The following is a 23,690-nucleotide window of genomic DNA, read 5'->3' on the forward strand; positions in this document are numbered from 1 at the left end:
ATCTAAAATACATTTTAATTTTATATACATATTTTTTTGTTATTATTATATCCTCTTATCTAGTCACCAAAAAAAAAAAATATCCTCTTATCTAACAATACAAAGACTCATTCGTCATGAATTTGAGTTCTATTTAATAGTGCATGGAAGATAAGATTCAAACTTTTAAGTTTTAACACTTATTTAAATTGATTAGTAAACTAACTATTAGGCTAATTTAAATTGGTTATTTTATATACATGTTAATTATGCTTATTTATATTGAATAATGCTACACATCCAAATTTTTTTATTAATCAAATTGGTCAAACATAACAAAAATTAAATATAATTAGTATTATTTTAAGTCTTATTGTTTAACATGGTTAAACTTAATTTATAAAAAGACTTGGATATATACCATTACTCATTTATATTTAAATGGTTTGAATTTCTCCCCAACTTAAAAACCTAGTGTCATTGTGTCTAATAAAATTTGCACTTGCATCATGTCTAATAATGGAAGAATGTATATATATCGATTCAAATATAAGACAAAACAAGTTTACATAATAATTTAGTAAAATCATTGGGAAGAAAGATAAAATACATGCATTGAGCGACTAATTAAGATTCCTGCAAACCTGGGTTTTATTTTTCAAGCAAACAATACCATGATTATCATCACTATTTCATATTAATTTATTTTATTTTTATTTACCATTTCTCTCTTTTCTTTTTTTTTTTTTATTAGGTTATTTTTCAAATCATTAAAATCCCTTTCAACAGTGGCGGAGCTTAGTTCAGACTTTTTATAAAAAATTTAGTAGTACTTTTTCAAAAGATAAAAAATAGTTCAATTGACTTAAATACTTTACTATGACTTAAAGTATCTAATAAGTTCAATAAACAACACTCTCTTTATCTTTAAGTTCAAATACAAAAAATTAGATATTTTTTATTTATTTAATTTAATATTATTTTATATTTTACTATTTATTTAATTTAATTTTTTATATGATAAAAAATAATAGAATATTCAATAAGTATTAATATTATTGTATTTGTATAAATTGATAAAAAAATTCAATAAATATTATAAATTTTAATATTTATCCTTCTAACTTATTCTTTACATATTTTACAGGATATATATTCAAATTTTTATATAAAATAATAATGAAAAATCAAAGAATTGATACTTTTTTAAGAGGAATGCTAATATTTAAAAAGGAAAACATATAACTTTTACAATATCAACACCTGTAGATAGTTCTTCTACTTTAATGAATCACGAAGAAAGTGAGATAATAAAAAATTTGGCTTAACTTTTTGGAACGATATCTTGAAAAACGGCTTTAAATTTGGCAATATCACCCAAACTAGAGAGATGAGATTAGACGAACTTATCTTAAATGGATCCATATCAAAAATATTTTGACAATTATTTTCTATCTGGCCCCCCAAAATTTTGTTTCAAGTTCCGCCACTGCCTTCCAAAATGTTAACTGTTAAAACAGATTACAGCTAAATCTATTAGAAAACGTGTTGTTGATGAGAAAATACAAATCAAACATTGAAGAGCTAAACTAATCAGCAATAGTTAAGTTCACATGTAAAAGAAACAATACAAACAAACTTGGATTGATCGAGTAGTTAACTCACTCGTCTACTTAAATAAATGTCAGGAGTTCGAATCCTATCTTATGTATACAGTAGTCCTTGACTTCATGAGTTGGAAGATACCGTGCGAAACAAAATTCATACAAGGTCAAACTAGGTTGTAAACAAATTAAATATAACCAATTGTACAAGGTAGCCATAAGCCCCTAAGATTGTGTGACATTCCTTTTAACAATAATCTTAAAATAATGAGTTTGCATTTCGGTGATGACTTATGCTGGTTAAGTGAGAAATGTATCATATAAAATGGGGAACCATGTGGCATGCATTATTAGATTAATAATGCTTAAGAGAATATAAATAATTAGCGATGGAAATGTAGCACAACTTTTGTGATATATCCATTTTTTGCGGTTTATTAATACCCTTATACACTCTCCAAATCCTTCAATTTTGAAGCTTCGTAGATCTCATACTTGTTAAGAATGTTTTCCTCCATTGTCTCCTAAAATTAAGATATAAATCACAACCATTCACCATCTCAATTTTTTTTTTTGCCAAACTTGGCGAAGGTTGATCATTAGTAAAATAAAAAATAAAAAATAAAAAACAGAGAAGGAAAAACTTTGTACTCATCTTTGAGAATGTAAACAAGAATGATAACAGGGTAAGCTAGAGAAGAAGAGGTGGAGGAGGAGGAGGAGGAGGAGGAGAAGCAAGAGAAAGAAGGGAAAAAAAAATACATATACACAAAAATATATATAAATTTATCTAATCAAACCCCAGGTTTTAACTTAAAAAGAAAAAAAATTAAATTCAACATGGCAGTTGTATTGACCCAATGTTCAGAAAAGTTAGGCTACCTCGTACTTCAATTAGGCAAAAATTTCGTTATGTTTATGGTGATGGTGATTGTATGCAATGCTTTACATTATTTTCTAAAGCCTTATTCACAACCTCGGATCACTTCTGACATATTTGTAAGTTCTGATTTTTGTATTCTTATTGTCAAGTGTTATCTGCTTTTAGAATTTTGGAAAAAGGAAAATGCTCGAAATTTTTATACTTGTTATATTCTTTTTTATTTTGAATGCAGGTAGGACTAGTGATGGGGAATGTATCTTTCTTACGCAAATTGTACATGGAATTCAACACAACCTTTGTGTTCATCATAGATTTTGGTATGATGTGTTACATGTTTGCTTTGGGGATAGAAATGGATCCATTCATACTGTTCAAGAAACCAAGTAAGGATGCTCAAGTTGCATATGCAGGAATAATTTGCACTTTCATCATAGCAGGCACCACAACACCATTCCTGCATTACTTTACAGATCAAACCAAGTTGCTAGAATACACATTCTCCCTCTCAACTCTTCTATCTAGCACAGCATCCCCAGTTTTGACTCGTTTAATAACGCGACTCAAGATAGGCAAGTCGGATATTGGGAAGCTTGTGATAGCAACAGGGATGCACTCGGATTTTGTATGCTCCTTGCTTCTTTCGGTTGGCTACATAGCCATGCCATTGGACGCATTTTGCGATGATTATGACGAAAAGAAGCGCCTTAAGAAGGCCATCATAATGGGGTGTGCACTTCTTGGACAGACTGTTTTGACAGCACTGGTTTCACCAATCTTTATGAACTGGGTTGATAATGAAAACCCGGAAGGGAAACCTATGAAAGGTTCACATTTGGTGTTGTCAATTGCAGTTATGGTCATGGCTTGTGCCTCATCAACTATATATGAATATAGTCCAATTCTAAGTGCTTTCATGGCAGGGGTGTGTTTTCCAAGGGAAGGCAGAGTTTCCAAATGGGTTATTGCCAAAATCAACTACTTGTTGACCACTATCTTCTTTCCTATCTTTTTCTTGTGGATGGGTTATGCAGCTGATTTCAGAGAGTTTGAAGCTGGACATCTATTGACTTGGGCAAAATTGTTTACACTTATTCTCATTGCCATTGTCGGCAAGGTTGTTGGAACAGTTATTTTGGGGATGATACTTGGTTTTCGCTGGCCGGAATCGGTTGCAATTGGATTACTCCTAACCACCAAGGGCCATTTTCACATCTTCTTGGCTATCAAAGCGGCAAGTATTTTCCTCACTTTTTCTTTATCTTCACTTATCATAAAGGCGGCGTTTGGTAGTTGGACAGAACACAAAATACAAAGACAGGGAGACAACGATTATATAGAAATTTTCTATTCATCGTCTTGTCTTCTCTATCTCTCGCTCTAAACACATTCTTGTGTCATTCTGTCTCTGTATTTGCCTTTTGTCTCTGGAACCAAATGTAGCCAAATAGATACTAGTCCATTTCTTGCATGGAAATTGGAAATATTTACTTTTGTGATGTCTCCAAAGGGAATGTCATCAGCCAACATGCATGCATGATACTATGATAGTGTCAAGTTTCTATTTTCTAGCAAATTGATATAGCAGTACCCTTTAAAGCTGAGAAATGAATGGTTCTTCCACAATTCCAGATCATCCTCATCAGAAATAGTGAAAATGGAGGAATATATATACCCTTACCTTATAATACATAATGAAGCATTTGATCTGTATTTGTGTACATCTATAAATTAAATTCACCACTTAAAATGATATTTACTGATACTGATATTGAGAACCAAGGAAGTGTTTATAGGCTCACTTCTAATTCTAACTATAAGGCATGCAACATAAATAGATAATCAAAAATCATGTTTATAACTGAATCAATCTCATATTTGTCCTTGTATTACCAGATAGGTTGTGGTGCCAATACTTCAACTGGCATTACAATGATAATGGCAATATTTTTCACAATAGTGCATACTCCATCAGTGATAGCATACATCATAAAACGTGCCAGGAAACGAGCACCAAATCATCGCATGACACTCCAGTTGCTTGACCCACTACATGAGCTAAGGATACTCTTGTGTGTCCACGGACCTGACAACGTTCCTGCTTCCATCAACTTCATGGAGATCTCAAGAGGGGCAACACCCCCCGGCATTGTGGTATATGTCGCGGACATGATTGAACTCACTGATCAGATAGCAGCAACAGTAGAGAGAGGCGCAGAAGGACATACAACAACTGTGAAAGATGCTGCGGTCGTGGAAATGAGGGACAAAGTATCCAACTCTTTTCAAGCCTATGTAGATGAGGATAGTGAAGGTATTACTCTCAAAAGAACATTAGCAGTGTCAACAATCACTAACATGGCACAAGACATCTGTGTCTTAGCAGATGAATTGATGATTGCCCTCATTATACTACCATTCCACAGGAACCAACGTCAGGATGGAAAATTGGATATGGGTCACCAGGGATTCAGATATGTGAACAGAAAGGTAATGTCAAAAACTTTATCATTAGTATTATTTTGATAATTAAGATGAACAAGTTCAAGAATCAAAGGAGCTAGCTAGCCATAGTAAATCCAAGTAGCTGCAACAAGAGTAATGTCAAAAGTTATGTGCATCAATTCTCTTTGAGACTATCAAGGAAGAAAATGCACATGTTAAATGAAAACATATATAGCAAATAAAAAATCAATTACCTTAATATTGATAGCTCAATAATGCAATAATAGATACTGTTTAACAGTTATTAAGGAGTGCTCCTTGTTCCGTGGGGATTCTAGTTAACAGAGGCCTTGGATCAATTGAAAAGATATCAAGAACTCAGGTATCACTGAATGTGGCAGTAATATTCATTGGCGGAAAAGATGATAGGGAAGCACTTGCCTATGCAGGTATGGTAGCACGACATCCAGGAGTGAAACTTACAGTGATCAGATTTCTGGTAGATTCCAGTGCAGAATCCTCAAGATTAGCAGCTTATAGAGTCAACCTTCCAGAGCTGGAGGAAGAAGTGGGACTCGACGACGAATGTTTTGCACAATTCTATGAAAAGCATATAAATGGGGGTCGTATTTCCTACTTAGAGAAGCATCTTGCCAGCGCAGCCGAAACATTCACAACTCTCAGATCATTTGAAGGGCAATACTCTTTAGTCATCGTAGGTAAAGAAGGTGGGATGAACTCTATATTGACAAAAGGGATGGACGATTGGCAACAGTGCCCAGAATTGGGACCAATCGGGGATGTACTTTCAGGACCAGATTTCGCAATGACAGTGTCTGTGTTGGTAATCCAACAACATAGACTCAAAGGAGAACTAGATGGTCTTGACGAGGACTTCTCCATCATGTAGGCATTATTAGATGATTAGGTAGTATAGTTGTAGATACTAACAGTAGCAAGAAAACAAAAAGATAGAGCAAACCATGTGAAAATTGTAAAGATAAATGTAGAATTTGATGAACGTTTCATCAGGAGGTTAAAATCAATAAAGATATTGTACAGTGAACCATGTCTCTAACAACATGATCGAAAGCATTAGGAATGACTTTATGTGCAGCTAAACCCCCTTGTTCTTCTCCTACACTTCAATTTTTCAACCCTAATGTACTCCTGTAACAACTATTTTATACAAAGATCTCACCATTTGCATTCAACACTATCATGCTACCTTCAAGTGTATGGTCCCCAAAGTATATTCATATTCAGTAAAACTCAATTCACTGAAATTTGCATTTAAATAATTAAGTTATACTAGAAGGTAGCATTTGTTTTAAGATACTGGGACAGAGACTGGGAGACTGAAATTCAATATCATGTTTGTTGACTCAGAGACTCGTACTAAAATTTCTGTCTCTTTCCCCAAAATTTCAATAATTCAGTACCTCCAAAAAGTGGAGACACAAAAGACTGAAATTTTTAGAGACGGAGACTGAAACTTTAATAACATTTTATACCTAAAATACCCTCATTTCAATTAATTAATTCTAATTTTATCCTTTGTACAAATTAAATTAGAGCTTCATTTTTATTTCAATTTCTGTCTCCTACTTTGCACCAAACAGAATACTAAGATTTATTTTAGTCTCTGTCTCTAAGTCTCTGTCTCTCAGTATCAATCATTCAGTCACTGTCTCTCTACCAAACGCTACCAAATAGAACAATCAATTAAAAAAAGTGTATATTCACATTCAAGATTCATGGAGAGCAACAGGGTTCATGTGACAGCATTTTTTTCCTTTTTAAAAATAATTAGCTTAGTAGAATGCAAATCATCCTTCAATAGTTTTGTTAACATTGAAATTGTTCCTTGGTCCAAAAGAAACATCTTTAACAAGTTTCATATCAAGCAAAGGCTAAAGGGAAAAAGTTCCATCTTGAATGTACATCAATAGTCCCTTGAAAACTTCACCATCTCCGCCTGCAATTAAAAATACGAATTTGTAACTAACAGAACTAAAATAAAAATGGACAAGAAAACTTCGTAAAATCCATAAACGATTTGTCTCTTCCCAGCACAAAATTATATTGTAACATAATCATTCTAGGTAGTCAGGGGTTCCACAGAATTGTTCCCTATTCCCCACACTGAAATGCCAGAATTATGCACACTTTGCAGAACTTAAGAGCCAATTCCCAGGACACCACAAAAGAACTACCAAGAGACTATTAGTATTTACTTTTGAAGTGCCATATAGAAGCGGAGAGTCATGAGAAACAATTTCTCAATATTCACAAAGATGCATCCTCAGAATAAGGCAACATCTCTTATAGAAGGAAAAAGCCAACTCACAGTCCTCCCCATAAATGTTGTCCGGACTTAACCACATTTGCTAGGTGAAAAAGGCAGATACCATAAAAAGAAAGAACAACATAATTCTAGAATGGTAGAGCTTAGCCAAAATATAGCAAGAGATGCCAAACTTGTGATATAAGTATTCTTCTTTAACATATTATAAGTTACTTAAGTTGAACCTCTTCGGACTCCAATTCCCTAGAACAAGCTACTGACAAAACATCGGGTACACCACACAGTCAAATGATGTGATCAAAATCAGAACCTGCAGCTACTTTGCAGTTTTGGGAGTGATGATATTGAAATGGGGCCAATCAGACAATCATCGCCCGGTACTAGTGGATAATATTCTAATATCCGAAAGATTCCCAAGATTAAGGAGTAAACAAGTATCAGTGATTGCATGGAATTATACATATTTTCAAGAAGAGGGGAAAAAAAAAAAAGAAACAACATACAGACCTCAAATGCATTCTTCAAGTGATCAAGTTCCCTGTCCAGATCATTAATAGCCTGGTTATATGCCTGCATTGGGGATGACTGGCTAGTGGTATGTATCTGCAAAAGCAACAGCAACAGCAACAGCACAACAGGTAATGCTAATAATTTCTAGATGTTGCACATAAAAGTAGAAATTTGAGACACTGCCAAGTTCCAAGTGCCGATTAGAAACAAAAATTCCACAAAAGCATATACATATGGAAGTGTGAACTTTGAATATTAAAAGATTAAATGCTTCAAAACCATCGCTAAGTTAGTAAACAAGCTGCTGGGTAAGTTGTAACTTTTGACTCTTAGGATGTAATTTTGAGTGTTGCAAATGAAGGGAATGAAAGACAGGATTTGAAGAGTAAAGCAGAATCCTTTAACTCTTCAAGCCTTTCTTCCACCTCCTTTCCCCTTCAAAATCCGACATCAGAAACACACCGTTTTAGTACCAAACTACATCGTATCACTTGTGAATGAAATTGTTGTGAAGCCAATTTCAATCACATTTTATTATGATCTATACATTTACCAAAAACTTTGTAATTAGTAATTAGTGAAGGGAAAAAATATGGAAGATTGGAAACCCACCCTCACAATAATTTTGTACTGGAGAGGGTGAGGCAGCTTGTATCCAGCAAACAACACGTTTTCGTCTCGATGCAGCTGCCTGAAAATACAAGCATCCAAAAAGCGAACGATTTAGGTTTAGGGTTTACACAGCTGAAATCAAATCAAAACTGAAGGGAAAAAAATGCGCACATGCGAATGATATTGCCTATGGTGTGTTCCTCTCTCTCGATGGTGAAAGAGGCGGCATTGATGATCTTCGTGTCCCTCTCATACGACACCCTGAAATCAAGTTTTGACAATTAGAACTGTAAAACGAGAGAGAGAGAGAGAGAGAGAGAGAGAGAGAGAGAGAGAGAGAGAGATGAGGCATACTTTTTGGTGCCTTCGGGGACGACAAAACGTTCGTAACGGTCAGGGGCGTTCATGGCGGAGCGCTTCTACTCGCTGAGTTTCTGAGCGTAGCTCTTAATCAATTAGTTAATTAATGCTAATGGATTATTAGTAATGAAATAAGAAAAACAAAGGACGAGTGAGGAGTTAAGCTTCTTACAGGACGAAGATTACGTAACGGTGCTTGGTGGTCTGCGACGACTGCCGCAGAGGTGGCGGTGGTGGTGGCTGAATCGGTGGTGGTGGCTGAATCAGAAGTTGGGGTGTGAAAAATATAAATAAAAACCAGTAGCTACGAGCCTACGAGTACGGGTCAAGTACTCAAGTACATTGGCTTTCAAGTTTCAAATACCTAACTTAGTAAATCCCATGATCAAACAAAATAATCAAGGGCGTATTTTTATTTTCTACTATTTTATATATTAAGTACTTTTGGTTTTTCAGTTTATTTTCATTTATAAAATTTTAAAAACAAAACTATACTGCATGTCTGGTTTATTAGTCATAACTGACTGAGAGGTAGTTGTGGACTTGTGGCGGTGGCGATATTAAACAAAGAATAAAAATGAAAGAAGCAAACTCTAAACAGGGAAAAATGATGACTAACCTCAACGCCAGAATTAGTGGCTACGTGAAGACCAGGGATGGATCCAAGTGCAGTGGTGTGGGGCAAGCGCCAGCTACAATTTGAAATTATTTTTGAATAATATATAATAATAATATTTATTTATTTTTATTAGATTATTAAATTTGATCTTATAATAATTTTTTATTTAATTTTTGGTACTTAATCGTCAATTTAAAAATTTTATATTAGATATTCGTTAGAATGATCAATTCTCAAATTTAAACGAAATTAATATTCTTTTTTAAAAATTAACTTAAAAGAATATTATTTATCTTCTTTTCAAATTAGCTTTAATTTTTGTGTAGCAACTATATTAATTGAAAGAACTTTTTTAACTATGAATATCAATAAGAGTTGGTTTCTAATTGTATTGGGAAGTAAATTTTTAAATAATTATTTAGTAATATATATGGAAAGAGAGAAATTTTAATGGTAGTGTTAAGAGAAAAATTACTTAATTTTTTAAAAATATAAAACCTAAAAGAATAGAATTTTAAATTATATATTATTATTTAAATTACTATTTTAGTGTTTTAATTTGTATATTAGATATTTTAAAGGTTAATCATATTTTACAATAACAAAATATAATCATAACAATAATCATGCTATATATACATAAAAAATAATTATCTGTATAAAATATATATTAAAATATAAAATACACTTTTAAAATAAGTTAAATAATATATATATTTATACATAGATATATAGTAATTAATAGATAATTTAATATTTAATTTTTTATATACACATATTATTTTTATTATAAAAATTATTATCATGTTATATTATTTTTTGGATCCGTTGAAGACAATGTCAAGAGTCAAAAGTCTAGCAAGAAAACATGTAAAAAAAATTGACAATAGATTCCAAATATCACGGAATAAACTCAAAATATTAATCAACAAGACAATAAAAGGAAATAGGATCATGAAGTTCACAATGGAAATGACACAAAAAATGGAATGCTCATCAACATATATATTCTTGGTTGCAAATGAAAGCAGTTCACCTTCGAAATGCAAAAGGTAAACTACCAAACCTAATATTATCAGAGTGACGATGCACCCAGCGCTGGCAAATATCACAGCAAACCATTGGTGTTGATTCTGAATCTCTGTAAACCTGCAAATTAAGACAGATATACAATGAATCTCAGATTTCCTTCAGAATCCAACACCTGAGAAAAAAAATAAATTATCTGAGTATAATATGCATGCTAGCAGCTATCATAACATAATACTTGAGAAGACAAGATAATCTTGGGATCCTATACAATCCTGTAAGACAGATGCAGTTGAGGATATACTTCTATTATTTTGGTGTTAGGGAGGAGGAAAAGGGGGGGGGGGTTTGGAGGGGGATACATTTTGAGTAATTAATACACAGATCAATTCCCAATGTACATATCAGTTTCAGTTTATTTTTCGACAGCCAGATCAGTCCCAAAGATTTTAATAGCGGACATTTTAGTCCTTAAAAAAAATTAATATACAGATCATTCTCCAACGATTTTCTTTGTGAAACATAACAGTCCCTCATCCATTTTACTTTTACTATATGTCGACATTTATTATTATTAACTTAACTTTGTACATTTGGACGATGACACTATCATATTAATACACTCTTTTTGTTAGAAACAAGGAAGGTGAATAATGATGTTTTGGAATCTAAATTAAAATATTTTTTTAATACAAACATGTTTTTTAAAATATGACATTTTTTGATTATATTAAATACAAAAATATCAAATAGTTTCAATATTAATTTTCTTGTAGAATAATATCTAATAATTTTATTGAATATTATTATTATTATTATTATTAAGTGAATATATATATATAATTTTTTTTTTCTATTATAAATATATACATAAGAATCTAATGACTAAATTTATCATTATTTTTGTTTAAAAAATACAAAAAATTATGGTATAGTATTTCTGTGCAATTAATAATAATAATAATTTTATTTTTATTTTTTTTGGATGAAAGACTGTTATGTCTAACGGAAAAAAATGTTAAGATTGATCCGTGTATTAATTTTTCTTAGAGTCTAAAATGACCGTTTTTAAAATCTTTGAAGACTGATCTGGTAATTACTCTGCCGGAAAATGAACTAAGGACGGATATGTTTATCATAGTAAAACCATAGGAATTGATCTGTGTATTAATTTTTCTTGAGGACTAAAATATTCGCTTTTAAAATTTTTGGGAATGATTTGGGTAATTACTCATACATTTTTATATCCTTCATCTAGATTCAAAGATAAAAAAATCCTAATTAAAATATAAAATATGCATGTAAATTCCTTCTAACGTTAGAAATACATCAAATAATTTCCTTTATAATATTCATTGGCCGAAAAGATGATAGGGAAGCACTTGCCTAAGCAGGTAGGTAGCGCAACATCCAGGAGTGAAACTTACACTGATCAGATTTCTAGTAGATTCCAGTGCAGAATCCTCAAGATTAGCAGCTTATAGGGTCAACCTTCCAGAGCTGGAGGACGAAGTGGGACACCACGACGAATGTTTTGCACAATTCTATGAAAAAGCATATAAATGGGGGTCGTATTTCCTACTTAGAGAAGCATCTTGCAAGCGCAGCCGAAACATTCACAACTCTCAGATCATTTGAAGGGCAATACTCTTTAGTCATTGTAGGTAAAGAAGGTGGGGTGAACTCTATATTGACAAAAGGGATGGACGATTGGCAACAGTACCCAGTATTGGAAGCAATCGGGGATGTACTTTCGGGACCAGATTTCACAATGACAGTGTCTGTGTTTGGTAATCCAACAACATAGACTCAAAGGAGAACTGGATGGTCTTGATTAGGACTTCTCATCATGTAGGCATTATTAGATGATGAGGTAGTATAGTTGTAGATACTAACCGTAGCAAGAAAACAAAAAGATACAGTAAACCCTGTGAAAATTGTAAAGATAAATGTAGAATTTCATGAAGATTTCACCATGACGTTAAGATCAATAAAGATATTGTGCAGTGAATCACGTCTCAAACAATATGATCGAAAGCATTAGGAATGCCTTTATGTGCAGCTAAATCCCCTTGTTCTTCTAAACTAAAATTGTTCAACCCTAATATACTCCTGTAACAACTATTTTATACACAGATCCCACCATTTGCGTTCAACATTATCATGCTATCTTCAAGTGTATGTTCCCCGAAATATATTCATATTCAGTTCAACTCAACTCACTGAACATTGCATTTAAATAATTCAAGTTATACTAGATTAAAAAAGTCAATTAAAAAAAGGGTATATTCACATTCAAGATTCATGGAGAGAAACAGGGTTCATGTGACGGGATTTTTCCTTTTTAAACATAATTAGCTTAGTACAATGCAAATCATCCTTCAATAGTTTTGTTAACATTGAAATTGTTCACCACTGTAGAAGTTCCTTGGTCCAAAAGAAACATCTTTAACAAGTTTCATATCCAGCAAAGGCTAAAGGGAAAAACTTCCATCTTGAATGTACATTAATAGTCCCTTGAAAACTTCACCATCTCGTCCTGCAATTAAAAAACATGAATTTTTAACAAAACTCAAATAAAAATGGACAAGAAAACTACATAAAATCCATAAGCGATTTGTCTCTTCCCAGCACAAAATTATATTGTAACATAATCATTCTAGGTAGTACAGGGGTTCCACATAATTCTTCCCTATTCCCCACACTGAAATGCCAGAATTATGCCCACTTTGAAGAACTTAAGAGCCAATTCTCAAGACACCACAAAAGAACTACCAAGAGACTATTAGTATTTACGTTTGAAGTGCCATATAGAAGCGGAGAGTCATGAGAAGCAATTTCTCAATATTCACAAAGATGCATTCTCAGAATATGGCAACATCTCATATAGAAGGAAAAAGCCAACTCACAGTCCTCGCCATAAATGTTGTCTGGACTTAACCACATTTGCTAGGTGGAAAAGGCAGATACCATAAAAAGAAAAGATAACATAATACTAGAATGGTAGAGCCTAGCAAAATATAGCAAGAGATGCCAAACTTGTGATATAAGTATTCTTCTTTAACATATTATAAGTTACTTAAGTTGAACCTCTTCAGACTCCAATTTCCTAGAACAAGTTACTGACAAAACATCAGGTACACCACACAGTCAAATGATATGATCTAATTCAGAACCTGCAGCAACTTTGCAGTTTTGAGAGTGATGATATTGAAATGGGGCCAATCAGACAATCATTGCCCGGTACTAATGGATAATATTCTAATATCCGAAAGATTCCCAAGATCAAGGAGTAAACAAGTATCAGTGATTGCATAGAATTATACATATTTTCAAGAAGAGGAAAAAAAAAAAAAGAAACAACATACAGACCTCAAATGACTTCTTCAAGTGATCAAGTTCCCTGTCCAGATCATTAATAGCCTGGTTATATGCCTGCATTGGGTCTGACCGGCCAGTGGTATGTATCTGCAAAAGCAACAGCAACAGCACAACAGGTAATGCTAATTATTTCTAGATGTTGCACATAAAAATAGAAATTTGAGACACTCCCAAGTTCCAAGTGCCGATTAGAAACAAAAATACCACAAAAGCATATACCTATGGAAGTGTGAACTTTGAATATTAAAAGATTAAATGCTTCAAAACCATCACTAAGTTAGTAAACAAGCTAGGGTAAGTTGTAACTTTTGACTCTTAGGATGTAATTTTGAGTGGAGCTCTTGCAAATGTAGGGAATGAAAGAAAGGATTTGAAGAGCAAAGCAGAATCCTTTAACTCTTCAAGCCTTTCTTCCACCTCCCTTCCCCTTCAAAATCCGACATCAGAAACACACGCTTTTAGTACCAAACTACATCGTATCACTTGTGAATGAAATTGTTGTGAAGCCAATTTCAATCACATTTTATTATGATCTATACATTTACCAAAAACTTTGTAATTAGTAATTAGTGAAGGGAAAAAATATGGAAGATTGGAAACCCACCCTCACAATAATTTTGTACTGGAGAGGGTGAGGCAGCTTGTATCCAGCAAACAACACGTTTTCGTCTCGATGCAGCTGCCTGAAAATACAAGCATCCAAAAAAGCGAACGATTTAGGTTTAGGGTTTATACAGCTAAAATCAAATTAAAACTGAAGGGAAAAAAAAAGCGCACATGCGAATAATATTGCCAATAGTGTGTTCCTCTCTCTCGATAGTGACAGAGGCGGCATTGATGATCTTCGTGTCCCTCTCATACGACACCCTGAAATCAAGTTTTGACAATTAGAAATTTAGAACTGTAAAACGAGAGAGAGAGAGAGAGAAAGAGAGAGATGAGGCATACTTTTTGGTGCCTTCGGGGACGACAAAGCGTTCGTAACGGTCAGGGGCGTTCATGGCGAAGCTCTTCTACTCGCTGAGTTTCTGAGTGTAGCTCTTAATCAATTGGTTAATTAATGGGCTTAAGGACAATTTTGGTCTCTCACTTAGAGGTTTTTGTCTTTTTTCCACAATAAAGTGGTTGTGAAAGTTTCAATTTATTTTAAAATTGTTTTTTGTGCCAAAAAATAAATTTTAAAGACAAAGTTGCCCCTAGTAGTTACTATCCCTTCATTACATTCCCACGAAATCATTTCACCTTCCCCAAGCAAGCAGTGTTTGAAAAAAGGATTGTTGAGTGAAACGTCCGTGTGAAACCGTACGAAAGCGTTTCTGCGAGGACTGTCTAATCAAGTGGTTGAAGGGTGTTCGGTGTTGGTAGCTCGAGCGAGGTTCCTGAATAACTTCCTGCATTCGTGACTTGGCTTCGTTGTTACAGATAGCCCTTGTCGAGATAATCTTTTTATCCATGCAATATTGCCTTTATTGATGGAGGTAACGGGTGTAGGGTTTAATCTAAGCCGTGCGAATCTCTGTGTAATGATAGGGTTTGCATTGATTGTTTTTGTTCTCTTTGTTATTTGGTTTAGTAACGTCCTGTCTTGAATAATAGAGTTGTTCGGAAAGAAGATGACGCTCTTTAACATGAGGTGCACCATAGGGGTGCATTCAGATATGAGAACGGTTTGTGCTCAAGTACTTGAAGGGTCAAGCTACAGTCGTGAAAGACATTGACGGTGATTGGTGGAGTGTGTTTGAGGCATACGAGGAGCTGAGGCAGTTTGGATACTTGAAGTTCACCATCGCAGCGTTATGGTACAAAGACGCAACTGCAAATGATTCCAAGAGTCACTTGAAGTTGTTGAAAGGTGACTCAGAGGCAATTGAGATGTGTAGCATAGCAGGGAAGAGGGGCTTCGTTGATTTGTTTGTGGTGCATGAGGTTGGGGATGCCGAGAGGTTTTCGGAGGTTGGTTATCTTGACGTGGGGGGAGATTCTGGGGGCGTCAACAGTGAAGAACTAATAGAGGATAAATGCCGGTTAAGAATTGATCAAAGGATTTTCCAATTCAATATCGCAAAATATAGTCCCAACCGACAAAGTATCCTCAAATCAAAGTCACAAGAGGATGTTACAAAAATAAATTCAATAACCGGGAGTAGAATCTTGGGTCGTTCTTCCAAGGACTTGCACTAGAATGCACATTGTTGGTTAGAAATTTTGGAGTTTTTGGGTTGCTTAAGAAGAAGTAAATTGACAAGTATATAGAACCAACAACCAACTAACAATTAAAGTGATATAACTAGAAATATCAAACAAGCATTATCTAACTAACAAGCAAGCATCAAAATAACTACAACTAAAAGCATATAAGAATAAGAGATATGAATTGAGAATGAGGAAACTAGAAATTCCAAACTAGTAAAAGCGAGTAACAATCAATCAATATAAAGGTCTTGTCTAGGGGAGAGAATTGGTGTTCCTATCCCTATTGTCATTATCAATTGTGATGAGAATTGTCTATTGCTTCCACTTAGTTATCCTCTAGCAAATGAAGAAAAGTCAAGTGGATACAATTAACTTGAGTTCACAAGTCCTAGTCAACTCCTAGTGAAAGACTAGCTTTAGTGAAGTTCAAGCTAACAAGCAACTTCCAATACTCAATCAACCATAAACTTTGACAATTCAAGAGTTTCCAATACTCAACCCGAAAGCCAAGAGTAGAAATCTACCCCATAATCATAAAAGACATTTTCACAAACACCTTGTGTGCACTAAAAGAAAACATTATAAAATTTAGAAATAAATCCAAATCAAAGCTACCCACTAACAATAATTGCTAATAATAAACCAAATGACGACAATGAACATGAAAGAAAACTCAATGCATTAATAAAAAGTAATTCCAACAAGATCCAAATTCAAACTCAAAATTACTAAAGTGGTAAGAGTGCTAAGTGAAATTAAGGAGTAGAAACTACAATTAAAGCAACAAGAACTGAAATTAAAAAGGATCTAATCCAAAAATTTAAGTGAAAGTGAACAAAGAAAAATAAACCTTAGAGAGAAGTAAGAGTTTCTCTCTCTAGAATTCAAAAACTATCTAAAACTAAGCTAATGGAATGTGTTTCCTATCCTCCTTCACTCCCAGCCTCTAATCTGCAGACTGGGCTCAAAACTGGGCCAGAATTGAGCTCTGAAATCGCCCCCAACGTGTTCTCTTTAGTGAGGCACGTGCCACTTGTCACGCGTACGCGTCTGCCATGCGTACGCATCGGTCGACTTCTGCACCAGGTCACGCGTACGCATCAGTCACACGCACGCGTCGGTACCAACTTCTCAATTCCTCTATTTCTTGTGTTTCTTCCACTTTTGCATACTTTTTTTTCCATCCTCTAAGTCATTCCTATCCTATAAACCCTGAAATCACTTAACACACCTATCATGGCATCGAATGACAATAAGAGAGGATTATGAATTAGCATTTTTAAGGTCGAAGAAGCATGTTTTGAACCATAACACACAATTAGGAAGAAATATTAAAAACATGCAATTTACATGAATAAGTGTGACAAGAACTGACAAAATTCACTCAATTCAATCCAAAATAAACCATAAAATTGTGGTTTATCAAAAACCTAAAGGTGGTGGCCTGGAGGTAGTGGTATTTAAAGGGGACCAAGAAAAGACTAATGGAGTTGGCGATGCGGTTGAAACCGAATGTCAGAATAAGGATGTTGGAGAAGAGTTAAGCTAGGAGGGACAGATTGGGTCCGGTGACCATTATAGTAGTAGCGAAGACAGTGATGACCTAACATACTTGTCATCCAATGAAAAGGGGGTTAGTGCCAAAGACATCCACTTCACTGACAGTGAGGAGGTTTATGACTATGAAAGTGGATTTGGTGAAGAAAATTCTGTGCCAAAGGACTCTAATGCGGAGAAGGGTAAAAGGGTTGTGACAAGTGATTTGGACGATGAGGAAGCAGCCGACAGTGATCACTTGGAGCAGGATCATATGATTGGAGGACAAGACTTGAGGGGTGATTATACAGAGGAGGATGCTTATTGTGAGGGGCAGAAGTTTCGAGTGTATAAACCTGAAAAGGACATGGGAAAGTACAAATGGAAGGTGGGCACATTATATGAATCTCGGCAAGAGTTTAAGGACACGGTGGCAGCCTTTGCAGTCCAAACAGCCAGGAATATTAAATTCAAGAAGTGTGACTTGGTGAGGGTCCAAGCTGTATGTCAGAAAAACTTCCCCTTTTGGTTATATGCACACAAGGTTGGTGAGGAATCCACATGGAAACTAAGAAGCATGAATCTGCAACATACCTACATGCAGACACACAGGGTTGGAATTATGCACTCCAAATGGCCGGGCACTCAGTTTAAGAAGAAAGTGGAATCCGACCGAAGGATCAAGGTAAAGGATTTGGTAGCAAAGGCACACAAAAAGTGGAATCTAACCGTTACTAAGTCAATGACAGCTAAGACAAAACAAGAAGTTTTGAGCCAGATCCAGGGAGCATTCAGGGAGCAGTACAGGAGGATTAACGATTACTGTGGAGAGCTTTTAAGAATAAATCCAGGATCAACGGTGATTCTAAAAGTGATTTGATCACCAGATTTTGCTTAAGAGAGACAGAATCCAAACTTGATGAACTATTGTGTTTTCTAAAGACTGTATGTATGTTTTGATGCATGCAAGAAAAGTTTCCAGCACTGCAGAAGGTTTATTGGGTTAGACGGATGCTTCTTGAAAATCCCCCAAGGAGGACAACTGTTGACTGTAATTGGAAGAGACCCAAATGACCACATTCTTCCAATTGCGTATGCAATTGTGGAGACGGAGACAAAGGATTCTTGGGTCTGGTTTCTGCGTCATCTGTCCAAGGATTTGGGTCCACACAATATTGCAAAATGCACGTTTATATCTAATCAGCAGAAGGTAGTTTTACGTATTACACTATGCTTTTGTGCTAACTAAACATTTATAAACGTACTAATCGAATGAAATCTCACCTTCTGCTAATAGGGTCTGTTGCCGGCGTTTGAAGAGGTCATTCCAGAGGTGGACAACAGGTTCTGTGTCAGGCATCTCTACAACAATTTCAGGAAGAAATTTTTGGGCTTGGAGCTGAAGAACAGAATGTGGAGGTGTGCTAAGGCAAGTCACTGGCAGAGTTGGGAGAAGGAAATGAAATCTCTGCGAGGTCTGAATGAGGGAGCATTTCGACATTTGAATGGCATTCCACCTAGGTTCTGGTCCAGGTCCAGGTTTACTTTTCTTTCAAAATGTGACACCCTTGTTAATAATATGAGTGAAAGTTTCAATGCTGTCATAGTAGAGGCAAGAGAAAAACCTATTATGACCATGTTAGAGGATATTAGGGTGTATATGATGACTAGATGGGCTGCCAATAAGGATAGGGTTCTGAATTATCAGGGAAACATCATGCCAATGATTAGGAAGAAAATAGAGAAATGGGCAAGCTTAGCTAGAGATTGGAGGCCATATTGGTCAGGGGCTAGTAAGTATGAGGTTATGTGTGGACTGGATAAATTTGTTGTGGATCTGGTTGCTGGTGAGTGTTCTTGCAGGAAGTGACAAATGAGTGGGATTCCTTGTCCTCATGCCATCAGCTGGATCACCTTCAATGGCCTTAATTTCGAGTCCTACGTGGATGATTGCTACAAGAAGGAAGCCTACCTGACGTGCTATCAGGAGGTCATACATCCTGTTGATGGTCCAGACCTATGGGAGAGGACTCAGTACGACGATGTCATGCCACCTCCATATAGGAGGCCAAGCCACAGACCTGTGAAGAAGAGGAAGCAAGGGCCTGCAGATGAAGACAACAGAAGCCAGAATCATCTGTCACGGAGGGGTCAAGTCCAAAGGTGCTCCAACTGTGGTGCAGTAGGACATAAGAAGGGTGGCTGCACCAAGCCTAAGAAGAAGGTTTGTAACATTATGTTCTAGGGTTTACTTACTCTAATGCTTTCTATAAATTTAACTACTTGGATATGTCTATAACTGTCTCTGTAATTTACATTTCCTTGATAGGCCCCAGCCTCAACAAAAAGAAGGAAGAAGGATACATCTAAGCTGGTCTCTGGTCAAATAGTTCAGACAGGGAAGAAGAGGAAGACTGCACTATCACTACCCCACCTACCAGCAACTCAGCCCAGGAAATCAAACCCAAGGCCCAAGAAACCAGCAGTTTGGCCCAACAAACCAGCACCTCAGCCTAAGAAAGCTTCCACTCAGCCCAACACCCAAGCCCAACCCAAGAACAAGGCTGCAGCAGCAGCAACCTTCACCAGCAACAAACAATTCCTGAGCCAGCCACTTGAGAGGAAGAGACATTTTTCTGTCATACAAAGTGGTGCACCACATGTTCCTCTGCATAAGCTGAAGCTGATAGCCAAATTACCTCCATCTGAGTGGGGGAATCTTTAGGATTTGCATGTCATCTCTTTAGTTAATTATGTCTTAGTAGTATGGAAACAATGTTTGTATTTTAGTACTATCTCTTTAGTTTCAGAACATTGCTTTATAGAACCTGGTTTCATGATTGTATTTTGGTATTAGGTGACTCAGCACACTGTAGTTGAGTACTGCTTCTCTATTCTTTGTTACACTGCCAGAACATCCACTGTATTTTGGTATTAGGCCTGTGGAGACCAACAGTTAATTTGTGTTTGTTTTAACTTCTCATCAAATGAAGTTTGCCAATAGTTAATGACTGAATTTTTAGTTACTGTGATTCATGCTTTTAGGATTGCAAATTACCACAGGTTCACCATTAACCAAAGTCACATTTTCTGCAACATTTAACAACACTTTGCTTCATTAATTCAAATAGGTTCACACATGCTAAACCCTTAAACCATTGTAACATCACAAATTACCCTCAAACTTTACCCCTACATCACAACAAATCTCATAAAATTCCCTACCTAATCATCTATAACTATTGGGTTAAGAAATTAACTAATATCAATTAGTTTTTAATTGTGTTTGATAAAGTGATGCAGGCCAAAGAAATAAAATAGTTGCAGCAGCCCAAACAGATAGAAAAATAACCAAGTCTCTCAGTGGGATCTCAAACACTCAAAGCCCAAAGGAATATTGCAAAAATCAGCTGGACGGAATGGAAACATGTCCAATCCAAGCCCAAGTAGCATTCATCAAGCTGAAACTTTCCCAATACACCTCATAAGTTTGCTTCGGTCAGAACCTCAGAGAAAAAGAGAGAGAAAGCTTTGTTCTTCCTCGTGCTCATTTCATCAAAGAAGAAAGAAAGAGAAAGGTTAAGCAAAAAGCAAATGCCTAATCGCCAAAATCAAGCTGTGTTAAGCTAAGTCAGAAGATAAAGGTGATTTATTTCCATTTGCATGCATGTTAATTTCTTCACTCCTTCGCCAACTTTCTAAGATACCATTTTTGGTTAAATGAAGAAATAAGTATTTGATCTCTGCTGCTGTAAATCAATGGTTCACAAAGTTTCTTGGAGGCAAAGCACACTTTTAATGGTTCAGATCTAGGATTACCATTGAACAAATTTTTTATTGCTTCCCTGAGACCTTCGATCAAGTAAGAGGGTCAGATTCAAAATTTCTAATTTAGGAATTAATTGAGAAGAGTGAAATGGTATGTTGGTAGCACACGGCTCGAAGAGTTGACTTGGAAGAGAGCAACTCAGCAACATGCAAGGAGATACAAAAGAAGATTTTTCATCTTTCAGAAAGCAAGGAGATACAAAAGAAGATTTTTCATCTTTCAGAAAGCAAGGAGAGAGAACTAGTATTTTGAGGTTTATGTTCTAAGTAGAGTTCTCTGAAGAAGTTCATCAACTTGGACAGTGCTTACTAGTCAAAGGAGCATTTCGCCAAAATGAGGAACTAAATCAGAGGTAGTTGAAGCATTAATCTCCTTCATGTTTTACAGATTGTAATATTCTTTTCAATGTTTATCTTTCTGTAATTTCTTGAGGTAAAAGGCAGAATGAGAGAGCTCAAGTAAAAGCCTAAGAGTGGAAAGAGGCAGAGAGAAACACTTGAGTGAAAAGCCTAGAGTGATTTCAAATTTCTTTAGGTTGATTATGTGTCTTGTATCTTGTACCTGTGAGGTACCCCTTTCTTAGTTGGATGAGCAATAAGAGTGAAGAGTTAGGTATTAGCATAACCAAGTCAAGTTAGGTTAGAACTTGAGAGTGAAAGAATTGTGTCAATCCTGTGGAATTGGTGTATGTAATACTTTAACTATAGTGGAAATTCCACTACTATTGTGGTGGAGACTGGATGTAGGTTGCATTGCACAAGGCAACTGAACCAGGATACATGATGGTGTCAGCTTCTCTCTTCCCTGCTCTGTTCTGTTTTTTGATATTCATGAGACAAAATAAAATTGTCTCATAAATTTTCCGCTGTTGATTTCAAACAGATTCAGACTGAAAGTTTGTTTGAAAGGGTTATTTAATTAAAGTAAAAGAAGGTCATAGATTCAACCCCCCTCCTACCTTCTCTAAGCCTTCTACAACCTTCAATAACCTAGGTGCATTCCATATGGATGCTTTAACTTATATTGATTCTGCAGCAATAAAAACAAAACCCCACCCAACCAGCAATACATAAAGCAGCAACAATCCTAAGCTTCGTTTCCACCTCCTTCAATCTTGCTTTTAATTTTATAATCTTCCTCTGGTTCTTGCAATCCCAACCTCCTGCTGAGCACCTCCAAGTTCCGGATCTATCCATCAGAAGAAATCACAGCCATCCTAAACCTGATAGAAGCCACATAGTAGTATCAAAAACCCCCCAAATTCTCAGATCCAGAATTACAAAAGAGGAACAACACCGTACCTCATAGTATACGCATCCCCAGAATCTTTGAAGTTCGCAGAATCAGCCTCTCGCCATGTCTGCAGAGCAACTCCTTCGCAGGTGAACAAAATCGTGAAGCTCTTGAACTCTGGGAAGCCATGGACGATGTCTCCTGAACCATAACGCTGCTGCTCTCCGTTGAGCTTCAGCAGAAGACGCTGACGTTGAACACCCCAGACACTACACCTTTATTCACTTTCATTATTTATATATTTATTCTTTTCTTTATTATTTTTATTATTATTGATATTTATTAATATTATCATTTTCCCTTAAAACGGTTGTAACGGACGCTAACGACCTGAGGAATAAAATCATCTGAGGGACGATTTTAAAACAAACTGGAACCTTCGGGATCATTTTGTTGCGAAAAAAGGTCGGAGACGAAATAAATTTTTGGCCTCTACGTTGGGGACCAAAATCATACTTAACCCTAATTAATGCTAATAGACCATTAGTAAAATATTAAACCAGAGATAAAGGTAATTCATTGTTAGCCTTCGAGATTTTTATCACGATATCACGCCATTTTAAGTAATTAATTCATATAATTTGAGCATAATTTTTTATTTTTATATTATGTTATAAAATTTTATTATATTTTAATTTTTTTTATAATAATCTATCTTTATATAATGTTATAGTATTTTTTTAATTTTAATTTTTTATATTCTTTTATTTTTTATTTTTATTTTTATTTAAATTATACTATTATTTTTAATATTAATATTTAATTTTTAATAGGTATAAATTTAATTAAAATCTAATTTCTTATCTTCTCCTTTCATATTCATTACTCATTCTTATATTTACTATATAAATCAATCGGTTCAACGACATATTTTTAAATATTTTTGGCAACTAAGTCCAACTAAGTTGGGGAAGTGCTATGGTGCTTATGGAAGATTCCTTCAGCAGGTGAGGAAAAATGTTGGCAAAATGTGGAGACGACACATATGAGATCTTGGGAACTATGAGCAGACAAATTCTATCCAAACGCAGAGACTATAGGAGTTGTAGGGTAATAGAATTAGATTAATTCTGAAAACATAATTGTAATTATATTTTTGGGCCTTGTTAGTG

General features: G+C 35.2%; 3 protein-coding genes across 4 annotated transcripts; 1 reads left to right on the forward strand and 2 right to left on the reverse strand.

Moving 5' to 3' along the window:
- The first annotated feature begins 2,423 nt into the window (after nt 1-2,423).
- Nucleotides 2,424-5,920, forward strand: LOC112737349 (cation/H(+) antiporter 28-like). Its single transcript, XM_029291457.2, has 4 exons — nt 2,424-2,582; nt 2,699-3,701; nt 4,364-4,953; nt 5,210-5,920. Exons 1-4 carry the CDS (start codon nt 2,424-2,426, stop codon nt 5,816-5,818), a joined length of 2,361 nt encoding a protein of 786 aa, XP_029147290.2. The 3' UTR covers nt 5,819-5,920.
- A 713-nt stretch (nt 5,921-6,633) lies between these two features.
- Nucleotides 6,634-9,328, reverse strand: LOC112737347 (DNA-directed RNA polymerases II, IV and V subunit 11). 2 transcript variants are annotated; one of them, XM_025787206.3, is made up of 6 exons: nt 8,871-9,328; nt 8,693-8,772; nt 8,510-8,599; nt 8,339-8,417; nt 7,724-7,819; nt 6,634-6,886 (listed from the first exon to the last, which is right to left on the reverse strand). In XM_025787206.3, the coding sequence occupies exons 2-6, from the start codon at nt 8,743-8,745 to the stop codon at nt 6,854-6,856; spliced, it is 351 nt and encodes a 116-aa protein (XP_025642991.1). In that variant the 5' UTR covers nt 8,746-8,772; nt 8,871-9,328; the 3' UTR covers nt 6,634-6,853. The 2 variants fall into 2 exon arrangements, with proteins under 2 accessions (XP_025642991.1, XP_025642992.1); XM_025787207.3 differs by having other exon boundaries at nt 8,693-8,784; nt 8,871-9,314.
- A 3,290-nt stretch (nt 9,329-12,618) lies between these two features.
- Nucleotides 12,619-15,005, reverse strand: LOC112737346 (DNA-directed RNA polymerases II, IV and V subunit 11). Its single transcript, XM_025787205.3, has 5 exons — nt 14,676-15,005; nt 14,505-14,594; nt 14,332-14,410; nt 13,719-13,814; nt 12,619-12,885 (listed from the first exon to the last, which is right to left on the reverse strand). The coding sequence occupies exons 1-5, from the start codon at nt 14,726-14,728 to the stop codon at nt 12,853-12,855; spliced, it is 351 nt and encodes a 116-aa protein (XP_025642990.1). The 5' UTR covers nt 14,729-15,005; the 3' UTR covers nt 12,619-12,852.
- Between the last annotated feature and the right edge of the window lie 8,685 nt (nt 15,006-23,690).

This window comes from Arachis hypogaea, chromosome 13, assembly GCF_003086295.3.
Source record: "Arachis hypogaea cultivar Tifrunner chromosome 13, arahy.Tifrunner.gnm2.J5K5, whole genome shotgun sequence".
Taxonomy (NCBI): Eukaryota; Viridiplantae; Streptophyta; class Magnoliopsida; order Fabales; family Fabaceae; genus Arachis; species Arachis hypogaea.